Source organism: Aegilops tauschii, chromosome 3 (genome assembly GCF_002575655.3).
Source record: "Aegilops tauschii subsp. strangulata cultivar AL8/78 chromosome 3, Aet v6.0, whole genome shotgun sequence".
Lineage (NCBI taxonomy): Eukaryota > Viridiplantae > Streptophyta > Magnoliopsida > Poales > Poaceae > Aegilops > Aegilops tauschii.
In genome coordinates this window covers 411971386-411986672 of record NC_053037.3, presented here as the reverse complement: position 1 = coordinate 411986672, position 15287 = coordinate 411971386, and the positions used below count along the sequence as shown (strand labels likewise).

Below are 15287 nucleotides of genomic sequence, written 5' to 3'. Positions count from 1 at the left end.
AGCATGCCTAATATCAATGTCAGCATCAACCAAGTAATTATATATCTTAAATAACATTAACATGAAATTTATATATTGTCTAATAGTAATGTGCAATATAATTAATATAATCACCTGTATTGCACGTATACAATTACTATGCATACAAGTAAACTAAAGAAAGAAGAGCGATTGGCCGGCAAAACTTTTTCTGTGTGTGTGGTGAAAGAAATTTATCCCGAGATAATAGAGTTATAATCTGTTAGACTAAGTATATATTAGATATACGTGTTGTAACATAATTTGTATTTGTACGGTTCCCTCTTATAAATATATGACAGCCGTACCCACCAAGGGTATCGAGCATTGTTCCAAACCCTAATCTGTTTAACATGGTATCAGACGACGCGTTCGGTCCGCGCCGTGCTTCCGCTTCCTCTGCCGCCGCCGCGCCGCCTCCGTCAACCCTGGCGACGGAATCGCCGTTCATGGCGTCTACCCCGCTCGCCTGGGCCCGTCCGTCCGCATCGGGGTCGCGTCCTCCAGCGCCCCGATCGCCCGCGCCTTCGATCTCCCGTGATGCCGCCCTGGCGTCGCACGCGTTTGATCCAGCGCAGCTACCTTACGGCGCCGCTGCGAACTCTGCTGCGCCGCCGGCCTCAGGCCCTCGTGGCACTCCCGTCCAGATGCCGTACGGTGGGCCGTATCCAGCGCCGTACGTCGCGCCGTCGTCGCCGTATGTCGCGTCGGCACCGTATGCTTCGTCCTCCGCGGTGCCCTACGAGGCGCCGTATGGCGCGCCCTACGTTGTCTCTATGCCGCACGTCGCGTCGCTGCAGCCCTACGGCGTACCTCCTACGGTGCCCTACGGTCATCACCAACACTACCGTACGTCTCCGCCGGCCGATGCGCTGATTCCGTACAGTGCTCCTCCGATGTACGACTCGCAGCTCTCCGCATCGGTGGCTGAACCAGGACCTTTCCACTTCGCTCACCTGGTGACGGTGAAGCTCTCTGCTGACAACTACCTTCTGTGGCGCGCTCAGGTGTTGCCGCTGATGCGTAGTCACTACCTTGAGGGGTATGTCGATGGTACGCTGCCGTGTCCCCCGGCCATGGTTCCGGTACCCTCGGCCGCTGGTGGCTCCGTCATGGTGTCCAACCCTGCTCATCGTCGGTGGATCGCTCAGGATCAAGCTATTCTGGGTGCTATTCAGTCCTCGCAAACACCCTCCGTGGCCGGCATGGTGGTCTTTGCCGCGACGTCGAGGGATGCATGGGCCACGCTCGACTCCAGCTTTTCCTCGCAATCGCTGGCCCGTTCCTCTGCCATTCGTAACCAGCTGGGTGAGGTCAAGAAAAATGACCTCTCCGTCACGGCCTTCTTCAACAAGGTCAAAAGTTTGGCTGATACACTGTCGTCTATTGGGAAGCCTCTTCGTGATGAGGAGTTTACTTCGTTCATTCTCAATGGGCTTGATGAGGACTATGATTCTCTCGTTGAAAACATTAATGGACGTGACACATCGATGCCGCCTCGCGATCTCTATGCACGCCTTCTCAACACCGAACAGAGGCTCGCTGCTCGCCGCTCCGTTGGCGTCTACACGGAGGGCCCTTCTGCGAACGCTGCTCTCCGCGGGGGCGCCCGCGGTGCCAAGCAGAAGGCGCCGCCGACCTCAGGCAACCAGCCCCGTCCGCCCGCTCCACCTCCGACGGCTGGCCGCAAGCGGCTCCACTGCGAGGCATGTGGTGGTGGGGTTGAGTGTCAACTCTGCGGCATCGATGGGCACTTGGCGTCTCGCTGCCATCGTCGCTTTAAACGAGATTTTCTTGGCATTGGGAACAATGGGAAGGGCAATGAGAAGCAAGCTGCTCTCGCTACACCGGATCCCGGGTTCACTCCTTCATACTCGGTGGATCCTGCCTGGTACATGGATACGGGCGCTACGGACCATTTGACGAGTCAGCTTGACAAGCTGGCCACTCGCCAGCCCTACACTGGTCACGATCAGGTCCGCACGGCCAATGGATCAGGTATGCCCATCTCACATGTTGGTCAGGCATCTCTTCTTTCACGTACCACTAAAACCTTGCATCTGCTTGATGTCCTTCGTGTTCCCTCAGTCACACGTAGTTTACTCTCGGTTCCTAAATTAACTCGTGACAACAATGTGTTTGTTGAGTTTCACCCTTTCCATTTTTTTGTTAAGGACCGGGACACGAGGGACGTTCTTCTTAGTGGTCGAGCTCGCGACGGCTTATACGCACTTGATGTGCCACGAGTCTCTCAAGTTTTCAGTGGTGTTCGGGTGTCGTCGTCGCAGTGGCACTCTCGCCTTGGCCACCCCACTACTCCCATTGTGCGCCATGTGCTTCATCGCCATCATCTTCCTGTTGAGTCGAGTAATAAGGAGTTTCTAGTGTGTGATGCTTGTCAACAAGGCAAGAGTCATCAGTTGCCTTTTTCTGTATCAAGTCGTGTTGTCACGGCTCCTCTTGAGCTTGTGTTTTCAGACGTGTGGGGCTATGCCCAAACTTCTGTTAGTGGTCACAACTATTATGTCAGTTTCATCGATGCTTTCAGTCGCTTTACTTGGATTTATCTTATTAAGCGCAAATCTGATGTGTTTCATGTCTTTATGCAATTTCAAGCACATATTGAACGATTGCTTAAGCACAAAATTATCCATGTTCAGTCAGACTGGGGGGTGAGTATCGTAACCTTAACACCTTCTTTCAGAAGCTTGGCATCTCACACCATGTGTCTTGTCCTCATACACATCAGCAGAACGGTGCAGCTGAGCGCAAACACCGTCACATAGTTGAAACTGGCCTGACACTTCTTGCACATGCCTCTGTCCCGTTTCGGTTCTGGAGCGATGCTTTTGTTACTGCCTGTTTTTTGATAAACAGGATTCCCACACGACGCCTTCACATGAAGTCTCCACTCGAAGTGTTGCTTAATGAAACTCCAGATTACTCCCTCCTCAAAGTGTTCGGCTGTGCGTGTTGGCCGCATCTTCGTCCGTACAATAAGCATAAACTTGAGTATCGATCTAAACAATGTGTGTTTCTTGGGTACAGTCCTCTCCACAAAGGTTACAAGTGTCTTCACATCCCGTCAAATCGTGTTTACATTTCTCGTGATGTTGTGTTCGATGAGACTGTCTTCCCGTTTTCCACGCTCACATCACCCACCGATACTCCCGTCACTGAGTTGCACTCTTTTCCAGTTTTGCCTAATCAATTTGTGGATGCTGCATATTCTCCTCTGTTGTTGCCTAACCATGGTGCAGGGACTGGACGAGGCGCTCGACTTGAGCTTCTGGATGATGATATGGCCACAACTGCGCCAGTTGCTGCCACGCCGGATGAGGCGCTCGACGAGGCTGCCCCCGCCACTACCCCGCTTGACCCCGACGTCGATCACGCGTGCATGCCCCATGCACGAGGATCCGACGGGGTGACCAAGTCGCCGGGGTCAGCGGCCTCGCTGTCGCCTGGGCCAGCCGAACCTGCGGAGCTGTCGGCCGGGCCGGCTGGACCCGCGGCGCTCTCCCCTGAGCCGGAGGCCTCGCAGGTCACCGAGTCTTCATCGCCTGGTCCGTCGACGCCGATCACGCCCGGTCTGTCTTCGCCGACCCTGACCGTGCCACCGGATGCGCCTGTTGACTCGCCCGCCGGTGCGTCCTCCTCGCCGCTGATGGATAGTGGCTCCTCTGGTATGGCAGCTCCACCGCCACCTCCGCCTGTCGTCCTGCGTCCCCATACTCGCAGCAAAAGTGGCATCTTCCAACTGAAGAAGCGCACTGACGGCACTGTCGCGTGGCTTGCGGCCTGTGTGGCACATGCTGAGGCTGACCCTACGACTGAACCACGACATTCTCGAGCGGCGCTTGGCATCCCGCATTGGCGTGCTGCGATGGAGCAGGAGATTCATGCCCTTCAAAGAAACAACACTTGGCATCTTGTTCCACCTCCATCTGGTGTTAATATCATTGACTCTAAATGGGTATTCAAGGTGAAGAAACATGTTGATGGCTCCATTGAGAGGTACAAGGCACGCCTGGTTGCCAAGGGGTTCAAACAACGGTATGGCATTGATTATGAAGACACATTCAGTCCTGTTATTAAACCAACTACTATTCGTGTTCTTCTCTCTTTGGCTGTTACTCGCGGATGGTCGCTTCGACAGCTTGATGTTCAGAATGCCTTTCTCCATGGAGTTCTGGAAGAAGAGGTTTATATGCGTCAGCCGCCAGGTTTTGTTGACCCTGCTCAGCCACATCATTTATGTCGTCTTGTCAAAGCTCTCTACGGTTTGAAGCAGGCCCCGCGTGCATGGCATGCCCGTCTTGGCGCTGCTCTTCGTGCGCATGGGTTTGTTCCTTCTACAGCAGACACGTCTCTGTTTATTCTACAGCGACCTGAGGTGACTATGTACATTCTGGTATATGTTGATGACATCATCCTTGTCAGTTCGTCTGCTTCTGCTACAGACCGGCTTGTGTCCTCTCTTGGTGCTGAGTTTGCTGTTAAGGATCTTGGGAGACTGCATTATTTTCTGGGCCTAGAGGTTCTTCATTCTGATGGTGGCTTGACTCTTACTCAGAAGAAGTACTCTCAGGATCTCCTGCGTCGTGCAGGTATGTTGCAGTGCAAGTCTGCTACGACTCCCATGTCTGCTACAGACAAACTGACAGCTCTTGCTGGTGACTTGCTTGCTCCTGAGGATGCCACAGAGTACCGCAGCATTGTGGGTGGACTGCAGTACTTGCTCATTACTCGGCCAGACATATCATTTGCAGTTAACCGTGTGTGCCAGTATCTTCATGCACCACGTGATTCTCACTGGTCAGCTGTTAAGCGCATCTTGCGCTATGTTCGTCACACTGGTTCATATGGTCTCCATCTTCAGCCTGCGCATTCTGGACTGGTCTCAGCATTCTCTGATGCCGACTAGGCTGGTTGTCCTGATGATCGGCGATCCACGGGGGGACATGTTGTGTTCTTTGGGCCTAACTTGGTCGCCTGGCAAGCTCGCAAGCAAGCTACGGTGTCTCGGAGTAGTACCGAAGCTGAGTACAAAGCTGTTGCTAATGCCACGGCTGAGATCATATGGGTGCAATCATTGCTTCGAGAGTTGAAGGTCTCCCCAACTCAGCCGCCTGTTCTTTGGTGTGATAACATCGGTGCAACATACCTTTCATCCAATCCAGTATTTCATGCCCGAACGAAGCACATCAAAGTTGACTACCATTTTGTGAGGGAACGTGTTGCTCAGAAGCTCCTTCAGATTAAGTTTGTTTCTTCGAAGGATCAGCTTGCTGATATTTTCACTAAACCGTTGCCCTTGCCTTCTTTTGAAGGATGTCGTCGCAATCTTAACCTTCTGAGTGTTTCAGGACATAGTTAAGATTGAGGGAGGGTGTTAGACTAAGTATATATTAGATATACGTGTTGTAACACAACTTGTATTTGTACGGTTCCCTTTTATAAATATATGACAGCCGTACCCACCAAGGGTATCGAGCATTGTTCCTAACCCTAATCTGTTTAACATAATCAAGATGCAGAAACTCCTCAATACACGATCATCCTCTATGTAGCCGGCAAAACTTACCGTGGTGTCACCGTGAAGTTCAATGCGCATCAACTTTCGAACAAACGGTACTGAGCTTTGGACGCTAGGTTTAATGAACCGAAGGTCTAGTTGCACCGAACAAAGTGGTACAGTGCTCCAGCTGTAGGTACAGACACACCCAAAGGCCATGATCGATGGCCCCGTAGGTCGTTGTTTGGTAGGTGCCACCAGCATCCAATGCAAAGCAGCGGTCGGCACTGCAGTTTAGCCACGCACCTTGTCCTCTGAGGAGGACAAATTGTGGCCTACGTGGTAATGTGGTTTGTCTGCTGAAATTAATTATGGCGCGCCACTTTGTGATCCATCGTCCATGCATCGACGTGAAGGGAGTAATTCGATCGACTTCACAAGGACACTAGGTAGGTAGGTGGGTACTCTCCGGGATGAACAGGTTTGAAATTTTTGGTGCGGATCTAACGCAGCAAAAGGTGAAAGTGCCATTGTAATCCCGAGTTCAAGTGCTCCACGTCCAATGGCGGACCCGGAAAATATATGTGCGAGTGCGACTAAACCAATCATGCCTTTCAGAATGAGGCTTGATCACCCCACTGTTTTCTTCATTCTGGCACACGAACTGGGCCCGTGCACCGACAGAAATGAGCAGTGAAGTGGAGAAGGAGAAGCACTTGTTAACAACAGTAGACATTGCATTACTCACACAGATTATTCATCCGTACGTAAATACGTTTCATCACCATTCCACACCGGCAGCTCATCCTTCAGCGTAGTAGAAGTAGTAAGTAGTAACGACGTCGTGCTAGCTTGCAGCACACAAGCAAGGAGCATTATACTCCTACCACACAACGTATCTGATGATCGCAAGCAGAAACAAGCCCCTCGTATACGTCTTACTCATGGATTGTACTGCCCGTTCTGGTTTTCCTGGACGCCGCCGTCGTCGTTCTGCTTCTCCGCCACCCCGTTGTCGTTCTCGTATCCGGCCGCCTCGCCGTAGCTCCGCTGGCGGCCGGGGCGGCCGTACCCGGAGCCGTTGTCCTCGGGCTCGGGGCGCGCCGTCCGCACCGGGTTGGACTCGTAGCCGTAGCCGTACTTGTCAGTCTCCACGTCGTAGTAGTACCGGCCGTTCTGGTACAGCCTCGTGTCGCTCATCCCGTAGTAGTCGCGCTCGTGCTTGCCGCCGTGGCGCATGTACGACAGCGGCCGCCCCCTGCCGCTGCCGTCCGCGGGGAACGCCGGCTCCTCCTCGCCCGAGGATTGTTCTTCCTGAACCGGGACGGCCGCCTCCTCCTCGTGCCGCGGCTCCGTCTCCGGCACGACGTTGGTGGTCGTCAGCTTCTCGGTGTCGCGGTGCACGCCGCGGCGGAAGTAGGCCGGCGGGTACTTCTCGTTCTCCTCAGGGCGGCCGTAGAGGCCGTAGCCGCGGTTGCTGGACGGCCGCGAGAACGCCGCTGGCGCGTTGCTGGTGCCGAGCGCCTCCGTCGCCACGGTGGCGGTGTCCGCCGCCTTGTCGGCCTCGACCACGGCTCCGGGGCGCGTCATCTTGCTGAAGAAGAAGCGGCCGCCCCACGCATCCACGCGGGGTGCGGCGACGGCGAGGAGGAACGCGATGGCGAGAAGGCAGAGGCGGGAAGCAGAGGTAGCCATGGAAGCGTCGTGGTCGATCGTCGGTGGCACCGTGGCAGTAGGAGGCAACGCTGCAGCGCGGGCCGTGTGTGTGTGTTTGTCTTGTCTCCGAGCGCGCCCTCCCGCTTGTATATATAGCCATGCCGGTATGTGGCCGCTAGAGTCTGAGAGGCGTCGGATAATTGGACCGCATTGGTAGCAAGCGACGGTAGATTGGAAAGGGCCCGGCGATGGTCGATGCGCGGATTGCGGGGTGGGCGGAGAGCGTGAGTGCACGGCGCAGTGCGCATGATGCATGGAATTGCGTGCGAGATCCAGGAGACATTTGCGTAAGTCTCGCATTGATGGAAGTCATGAGCTGCGAGCGATCAAGTTTGCTCCCGAACCAGCATTTTGGCAGCGTGAGTTATTAAATACATAATCGAATCTCGACCCGTGGGGTGATTCACCATCTTCAGCTTTCGCCCTTCTTATCAGCTTCGCCTTTTGCCGTGCTTGTGAATCAACCTATGGTTGAATGGTTAGAAGGATAGTGGTATCGTAGATGCATTCAGTCTCTCACCTAGCCTGATCCGTGTGGTGATTCATCAGCTTCAGCTTTTGCCCTTCTTATTAGCTTCAGCTTTCGCCCTGCTTGCGAATCAACCTATGGCTGGATGATTAGAAGGACAGTGGTATCGTGGATGCGTTCAGCCTCTCACCTAGCCCGGATCATGTGTTGTGTGTAACACCCCAGGAAGAAAGAGAGGGAGAGGGGATCCAGATCGAGGCGAGAGGAGGGAGGATGGCTTGGAGAGGAAGAAGGAGAGATGGATTGCAGAGGAAGGTTTCAGATACAGGAATTGTCAACACACACATGACACCCACGGCCACGGGCGGCCTCTTTTAACATCACCCACTCACGCCACTTGGCTGGCCAGCTGGCTGGGCCCACCAGCCAGCTCTAGAGCACACTAATCAGAGATTAGGTGTGTCATTCCTCCCTCCTTAAGACGTGTCTTCTTCTTCTTCAGTGTCGTCTTCGTCGTCTGCCTCCGCCCAGAGTGGTGCTGACGGAAAACGGTGGCGGAGCACGTCGTAGTCCTCCCATGTCGTCGGCGTGGAGTCGCTGGTGCCCCACTGCACCTTGAGCTGCACCACCGGCGCATCGCCGTGCTTCATCATACGCCGGTCCAGGATGCGCGTAGGGGCGAGGTTGTCGACGGAGAGGTCCGGCACCTTGGGCAGCTCGTCGTACACCGGTGTGAAGTCGGGGGTGAAGGGCTTCAGCTGCGAAACGTGGAAGATAGGGTGGACTTGGCTTTCTGGCGGCAGGTCGAGCTTGTACGCGAGCGCGCCGATCTTCTCGATGATCTTGTACGGACCAAAGTACTTGAAGGCGAGCTTGGCGCACGGGCGGTTGACCACCGAACGTTGAGCATAAGGCTGAAGTTTGAGCAGCACCTGTTCACCCCGCCTGAAAGTGACGCTCGGTGCGGTTGCGATCGGCGTTCTTCTTGAACCGGCGCTGGGCGCGTTCCAGCTGGGCGCGAATTTGCGCAGTGTGCGCCGCCCAGTCCATCTCCTCGTCCGTCGGCGCTGACTCCGCCCAGGACGCCATCGCGCCTAGATTGGCTTCCTTGCCGTAGAGAGCCTTGAAGGGAGTGTCGTTGAGCGATGCATGGAATGTCGAATTGTACCAGAACTCTGCCATTGGCAGCCACCGGCGCCATTTGTGCGGCGAGTCGTGAACTGCGCAACGGAGGTACATCTCCATGCACTGGTTCACCCGCTCGCTCTGCCCGTCTGTCTGGGGGTGATAGGCTGTCGAGTAGAGCAGCTTGGTGCCTGCGCCCGCGAGCAGCTCACGCCATAAATGGCTCGTGAAGATTTTGTCGCGGTCGGAGACGATGGACGCGGGAATGCCGTGCAGCTTCACCACGTTCTCCCAGAAGGCGCGCGCACCTGCTGGGCGTTGAAGGGGTGGCGGAGGGGAACAAAATGGGCGAACTTGGTGAAGCGGTCGACGACCACCATGATCGTGTCGTACCCCTCCGAGCGCGGCAAGCCTTCGACAAAGTACATGGTCAGGTCTTCCCAGGGCGCTGTTGGAATGGGCAGCGGCGCCAGGAAACCCGCCGGCTTGACGTGCTCGTGTTTGGCCTGCTGGCACACCGTGCACTGCTGCACGAACTCGGCGACGTCGCGCTTGAGCCCCCGCCAGTCGAAGTGCTTGCGCACGCGCTGGTAGGTGGCGGTGGAGCCGGAGTGGCCGCCCACCGCACTGCAATGCAGCGCGGCGATGAGCTTGGTGCGCAGGGCCGAATTGGCCCCAATCCAGAGACGACCTTGGCGCCTGATGATGCCGCGATAGAGCTCGTAGCCTTAATCGTCTAGACTGTGCACCGCCAGTTGTTGTAGCCGCTCCTGGGCGTCGGCGTCGGTGACGTAGGAGTTGGCCACCTCCTGCACCCAGGCTGGCAGGCATGTGGAGAGCGCGGCCAACTCGAACTGCTTGCCCACGCGTGAGAGCGCGTCGGCGGCGCCGTTGTCCAGTCCCCGTCTTTACTGGAAGCAAAATTGCAACCCCACCAGTTTCGCCATGGCCTTGCGCTGGAGCTCTGTCTTCAGGTGCTGTTCACCGAGGTTGCAGAGAGACTTGTGATCTGTGATGATGTCGAAGGGGCCGCGCTGTAAGTACTGGCGCCACTTGTCGACGGCCATCATCACGGCGAGGAACTCCTTCTCATAGGTGGAGAGCTTCTGATTGCGCACGCCCAGTGCCTTGCTGAAGTATGCCACGGGGTGCCCGTCCTGCGCGAGCACCGCGCCCACGCCCGTGTCGCAAGCGTCCGTCTCGATCGTGAACGGTCGCGCGAAGTCCGGCAGCACCAGAACAGGTGTGGTGACCATCGCCTGCTTGAGCGTCTCGAACGATGTCTGCGCCTGCTCGGTCCAGGAGAACCCTTTCTTGGTGAGCAGCTGCGTGAGCGGCTTCGCGATGATGTCGTAGTGCGGCACAAACTTTCTGTAGTAGCCCGTGAGACCGAGAAAGCCGCGCAGCTCCGTGGCGTTCATCGGCGTCGGCCATTGCTCCATGGCCTGCGTCTTCTCCTTGTCCGTGGCCACTCCCTCCTTCGAGATCACGTGGCCGAGGTAGTCGATGTGGTCAGCAGCGAAGGTGCACTTGGATTCCTTGGCGTAGAGCTGGTGCGCGCGGAGCAGCTCGAAGACGATGCGCAGGTGCTCCAGGTGCTCCTCCATGGTCTCGCTGAAGACAAGAATATCATCCAAAAAGATGATGACGAACTTGCGGACATACTTACCGAAAACGGTGTTCATCAGGCACTGAAAAATGGTCGGCGCGTTCGTGAGACCGAACGGCATGACTCTGAACTGGAAGTGCCCGTGGTGCGTCTTGAACGCCGTCTTGGGTTCGTCCTCCTCACGCATTCGGATCTGGTGGTAACCAGCACGCAAGCCCAGCATGGAGAACACTACTGCACCGGCCAATTCGTCCAGGAGCTCGTCGATGATGGGCAACGGGAACTTGTTCTTAATGGTGGCATCATTGAGCCGGCGATAGTCGACGCAGAATCGCCAGGTGCCGTCCTTCTTCTTCACTAGCAGCACCGGCGCGGCGTAGGGACTGACGTTGTGCGTGATCACGCTCGAGTCCAGCATCTCCTTGACCTGACGCTTGATCTCGTCCTTCTGCAATGGCGAGTAGCGGTACGGGCGCGTGTTCGCGGGGACCGCGCCCTCCACCAGCGTGACAGCGTGGTCGTACTGGCGATGCGGAGGGAGCCCGTGCGGTGCCGCGAACACGTCGGCGAATTCCTCGAGCAGGTCCGTGAGCGGTGTTTGACTTGCGCATTTGCGAGCCGGACGCGGTGCGGGGCCGCAGATGTCCACCATGGCCATGGCCCAAACGTCGTTGCCGGCAATCATCTTGCGCAGCTCCTCGGACCCGACGGCCTTGAGCGAGGTGGCCGGCTTGGGGGACACGCCGCGCAGAGTGACCTCTTCGCCATCGCGCTGGAACTTCACCCACTTGTCCTGCCAGTGGCACGTCATCGGACTGTTCTGGGCAAGCCAGTCCATCCCCAGAATGCCGTTGTACGCTCCGATCTCTAGCTCGCGCATGGGCGTCTCGAAGGTGTGGCCCTCCATCCACCACTTGAGGCCGGGCACCATGCGCGTGCAGGTAAGCTTGTCGCCGTTGGCCACGCGCACCTCTGTCGGCGGCATCTCTTCTGTGGAGAGGCCGAGGCGATCGACAAACGCCTTGTTGACGAAGCTGTGGGTGCTGCCCGAATCGAGCAACAGGAGCATGACCTGGTTTCCGACGAGGGCGCGTAGCCTGATTGTGGTCGTGGAATCCGTGCCGTCGAGCGCCTGCGACCAGAGGAGACAGCACTCTGGCGCGTCCGCGGCCAGAGCAGGGGGTTGCGCCACCGGGCCCGGGTCGTCGAGCAGCTGCAGGGCATGGATGGTGTCGTCCGAGAGCACCTCACCGTGGTCACCCACGTTGATTGTGAGCAGTTGCGCGGGCTGGGCGCAGCGATGCTCTCTGGAGTAGCGATCGCCGCACTTGAAACAGAGGTTGTTCGCGCGACGGAAATCGCGTAGCTGCCGCTCCCGCGCGTACTCGTCTCCTTGGGCGCGAACCGGCGCGGCCACAGCGTGCTGTGGCAGTGCCGCTGCGGCTGCTGTTGGTGGTGGCCGGCCCGCGGGTGTGATGCGGGGTCGCGCGCGGGTCGTGCCCAGTTCTTCCTCTTGGATGCGCGCGAGCACCGAGGCGCGCGTGATGCTTGAAGGTGCCTGAAGACGCACCGGGGCACGCAGCTCGTCCTTCAGGCCGAGGAGGAACTGCGTCACGAAGAACTTGGTGTTGATCGACGGATCGAGAGCGAGCAAGTGGTACATCTGCTCGTCGAACGCGGCGCGGTACTCGGCGACGGTGCCTGTTTGGCGGAGTTGAAGCAGCTTGTGCATCACCACCTCAAACTCGTCGGCGCCGAACTCCTCCAGGATCGCCGACGTGAAGACGTCCCACGTGATGTTGCGATGCGTCTGGCGGAACGCTTGAAGCCAGTGCGTGGCCTGGCCGTCGATGTAGAGCGCCGCGATGGCGACCCAGTGGTGGGCAGCCACCTTGTAGAGCTCGAAGTAGGCGAGGCAACGGTCCAGCCACAAGTATGGCGCCGTGCCGTCGAACTTGGGGAAATCGTGCTTCAGGGGTTTGTGGTACTCGTTGGTGTGGTAGCCCGTCGTCGGCGCGACGACAAATCCGCCCTGTGGTGGCACGGGAAGGAGAGGTGGGCGGTGGTCGCCCAGACGCGCGTGTGACGACGACGGGCGTGCCGGATCTGGTACGGGGCGCGGCGATGGAGGAGGAGGAGGAGGAGGGGGCGGTGGAGGTTGCTGCTGCGGTTGCGCGGGCTGGTGAAGATGCGTGGTGACCGAGTCTGACGGAGAGGCCGATCCTTCCACCGTCTTGCGCGTGAGGTCGAGGTCCGCCTGGGTCAGATCAAGCTGCCGCGAGAGGCCGCGCATCTCCTGCGAGATCTGCGCGTTGAAGGCGGCCTGGAGCTCGACCTGTTTCTCGTGTGCCACCTTCTGGTCGTCGATTCTGGCGAGCAGCGTCTCCCGCATCTTGGTGATGTTGGTGTTCCCCTCGTCCATGGCGGCGAGCACTTGCCGCGTCGCCGCCGAAGCCTTGGAAGGAGCCGTTGTCCTGCTCGAAAGGGCGTCGAACCCCGCGACGGATTTCGTGCGGCTCGCCGGAGCAAACCACACCGGCGTGATGGATGTTACCGACTCCCAATCAAGCAAGGAAGAAAAATTTCGGCGGTTTGATGGCTCTGATTACCAGTTGTAACACCCCAGGAAGAAAGAGAGGGAGAGGGGATCCAGATCGAGGCGAGAGGAGGGAGGATGGCTTGAAGAGGAAGAAGGAGAGATGGATTGCAGAGGAAGGTTTCAGATACAGAAATTGTCAACACACACATGACACCCACGGCCACGGACGGCCTCTTTTAACATCACCCACTCACGCCACTTGGCTGGCCAGCTGGCTGGGCCCACCAGCCAGCTCTAGAGCACACTAATCAGAGTCTAGAGCACACTAATCAGAGATTAGGTGTGACATTGTGCGACCTCGCGGCCTCGGGCAAATTTTCAGTCAAGTCACTCTATGACAGACTTACTAAAGTACGACGCTGGACATAGCTAAGATTTTTCTCTGAAAAGTGTTCCGTAACAAGCTTCCAACCTCAATTAACATCGCTAAGCGCTATGGCCCTTCTGCGGGTTTGTGTCCCGTGTGCACAGCTCCGAAAAATGCTAACCACGTGTTATTCAGATGTCATCTCGCTAAGTTTGCTTGGAGCACCATCCGTGAGGCGGCCGAGGTCAGCTAGAACCCCAACTGGTGTGCGGATCTCCTTTCCTGTGTTGCTTCAGTACATGGCACGGCAAAAGAGGGTGCTTTGGTGGAGTGTTGGGGCACTTCTTTGCTCACTCTGGTTTGGCCGATGGCCTTGTAATGCTACAAGAACCAGTGTCAATTTTAAGAGTTAACCCTGGTGAGCTGGAAATATCACTGTCTTTTTTAAAACAAAACGCAAAGAGGGTCCGTCTTTAAATTAATAAAATCCACAAATTAGGCAGAGTACGAAACAACAGACGTCACAAAGTAGTTCAGACCATGGTCACTGAACAACCGGATCGCATTTTTCTGAATTTATTTCAAGCCTCCGACGATGTGCGTTCAGTTGGAGAAGACGTTTCCGTCACTATGAAGACATTTGTGGCGACTTCGTCAATCTTAAGATGATGTGCCAGCTTAATCTCTCGAAGATGCTCATAGAAATAGGATATGTGTGTGTGCGTTCATAAGGATGGGTGTATGTATGTATGTATGTATGAGCTTCTGCCTCTGTACTGTATTAAAAGAAAGCTTTCACCCAACTTTATATGTATAAAACACCACGGCTGGACCGAGACAAGGTGATTAAAAGATAAAACAAAAGTAGATGAGTGCCTGTGGTGGGATCACCGCAGGAAATCACACGATGCCGTGGTTGGAACTACAAGTAGATCGACTCTGAGCATTCGAGGGATCATGCCCAACTCCTTGGCTACGAATACCAAGGCAACGATGAGGAGGATAATGTGGATGCTAGTTTTCATGTTGACTCGGGATCGGGATCAACACGGGTGCTGTTGCATGATTCGAATGGAGCTTTCATAGGTGCATCCTGTTCTTTCAAGGAGTATGCCATCGATGTAGCATCTACGGAGGCAGTTGTGGTTCTTGAGGGGCTGCGTCTTGCGAACGAGCTAGGGATCTCAACCCTGGGTGTAGAATGTGATTCACAAGAATTGTCCAAGCTATTCTGGATCCATCAAATTATCGTGCTTCGACAGTTGTAGTGACAGATGACTGTCGGCAGATTATGAGTCTCTTCGGCAGGGCAGCCATAGAGCATTGTGCCAGAGGAAGCAATGGCTAGGCGCACGCGCTAGCTCCAGCAAGTTATAGAAGGAAATCCTCAAAGGTGTGGCGAGAGAAACCTCCTGATTTTCTTATTCCTTCACTTGTAGTAGATACGATCATCGTTTAATAAAGGTTGATAAAGCTCAAAAGAAAGTACATGAGTGCCATACCCTGCCGAGAAGCGCATGAGACAACTCACTAGAAGAGGAGTCGTGTCTTCGGGAGGGGATTTGTGGCACGCAAGGGCAGGGGCACGCGGATTGTGGGTCGCCAATCTGCGTCAACATTCGTAACTATCTATTCTTCAAGTACCATCTACTTCTCTTCTTAGAACTCTTGTGTTCTAGCAACACTGCTGTAGACCAGAAGCGATCGAAGTCATTCTGTTGTGAATCGCTCACAAACAACAACGACTAAACGACAGTAGGAGATGTTATGTAAGCCTATCCGGCACAAGTTAGTCAATGTTGTGTGTTTGATGTTCTTTGAATGTTCTTGTAAGCACAAGTTCTGCATATGGTTGCTAGGTATTCAATTTTTCTTTTCTTTTAGGGGCTTGTACTGGTTTGTCATGTTTCAAAAAGTCAAATCTTT

General features: G+C 55.7%; 2 protein-coding genes across 2 annotated transcripts; one reads left to right on the top strand and one right to left on the bottom strand.

Annotated features, from left to right (window-relative positions):
* Window positions 1-371: 371 nt before the first annotated feature.
* On the top strand, window positions 372-4945 carry LOC141042988 (uncharacterized). Its single transcript, XM_073511903.1, has 5 exons — window positions 372-2016; window positions 3279-4074; window positions 4178-4301; window positions 4406-4628; window positions 4674-4945. The coding sequence occupies exons 1-5, from the start codon at window positions 372-374 to the stop codon at window positions 4943-4945; spliced, it is 3060 nt and encodes a 1019-aa protein (XP_073368004.1).
* A 1307-nt stretch (window positions 4946-6252) lies between these two features.
* Window positions 6253-7232, bottom strand: LOC109732236 (uncharacterized). Its single transcript, XM_020291432.4, has one exon. The coding sequence runs from the start codon at window positions 7229-7231 to the stop codon at window positions 6479-6481; it is 753 nt and encodes a 250-aa protein (XP_020147021.1). The 5' UTR covers window position 7232; the 3' UTR covers window positions 6253-6478.
* Window positions 7233-15287: the final 8055 nt, after the last annotated feature.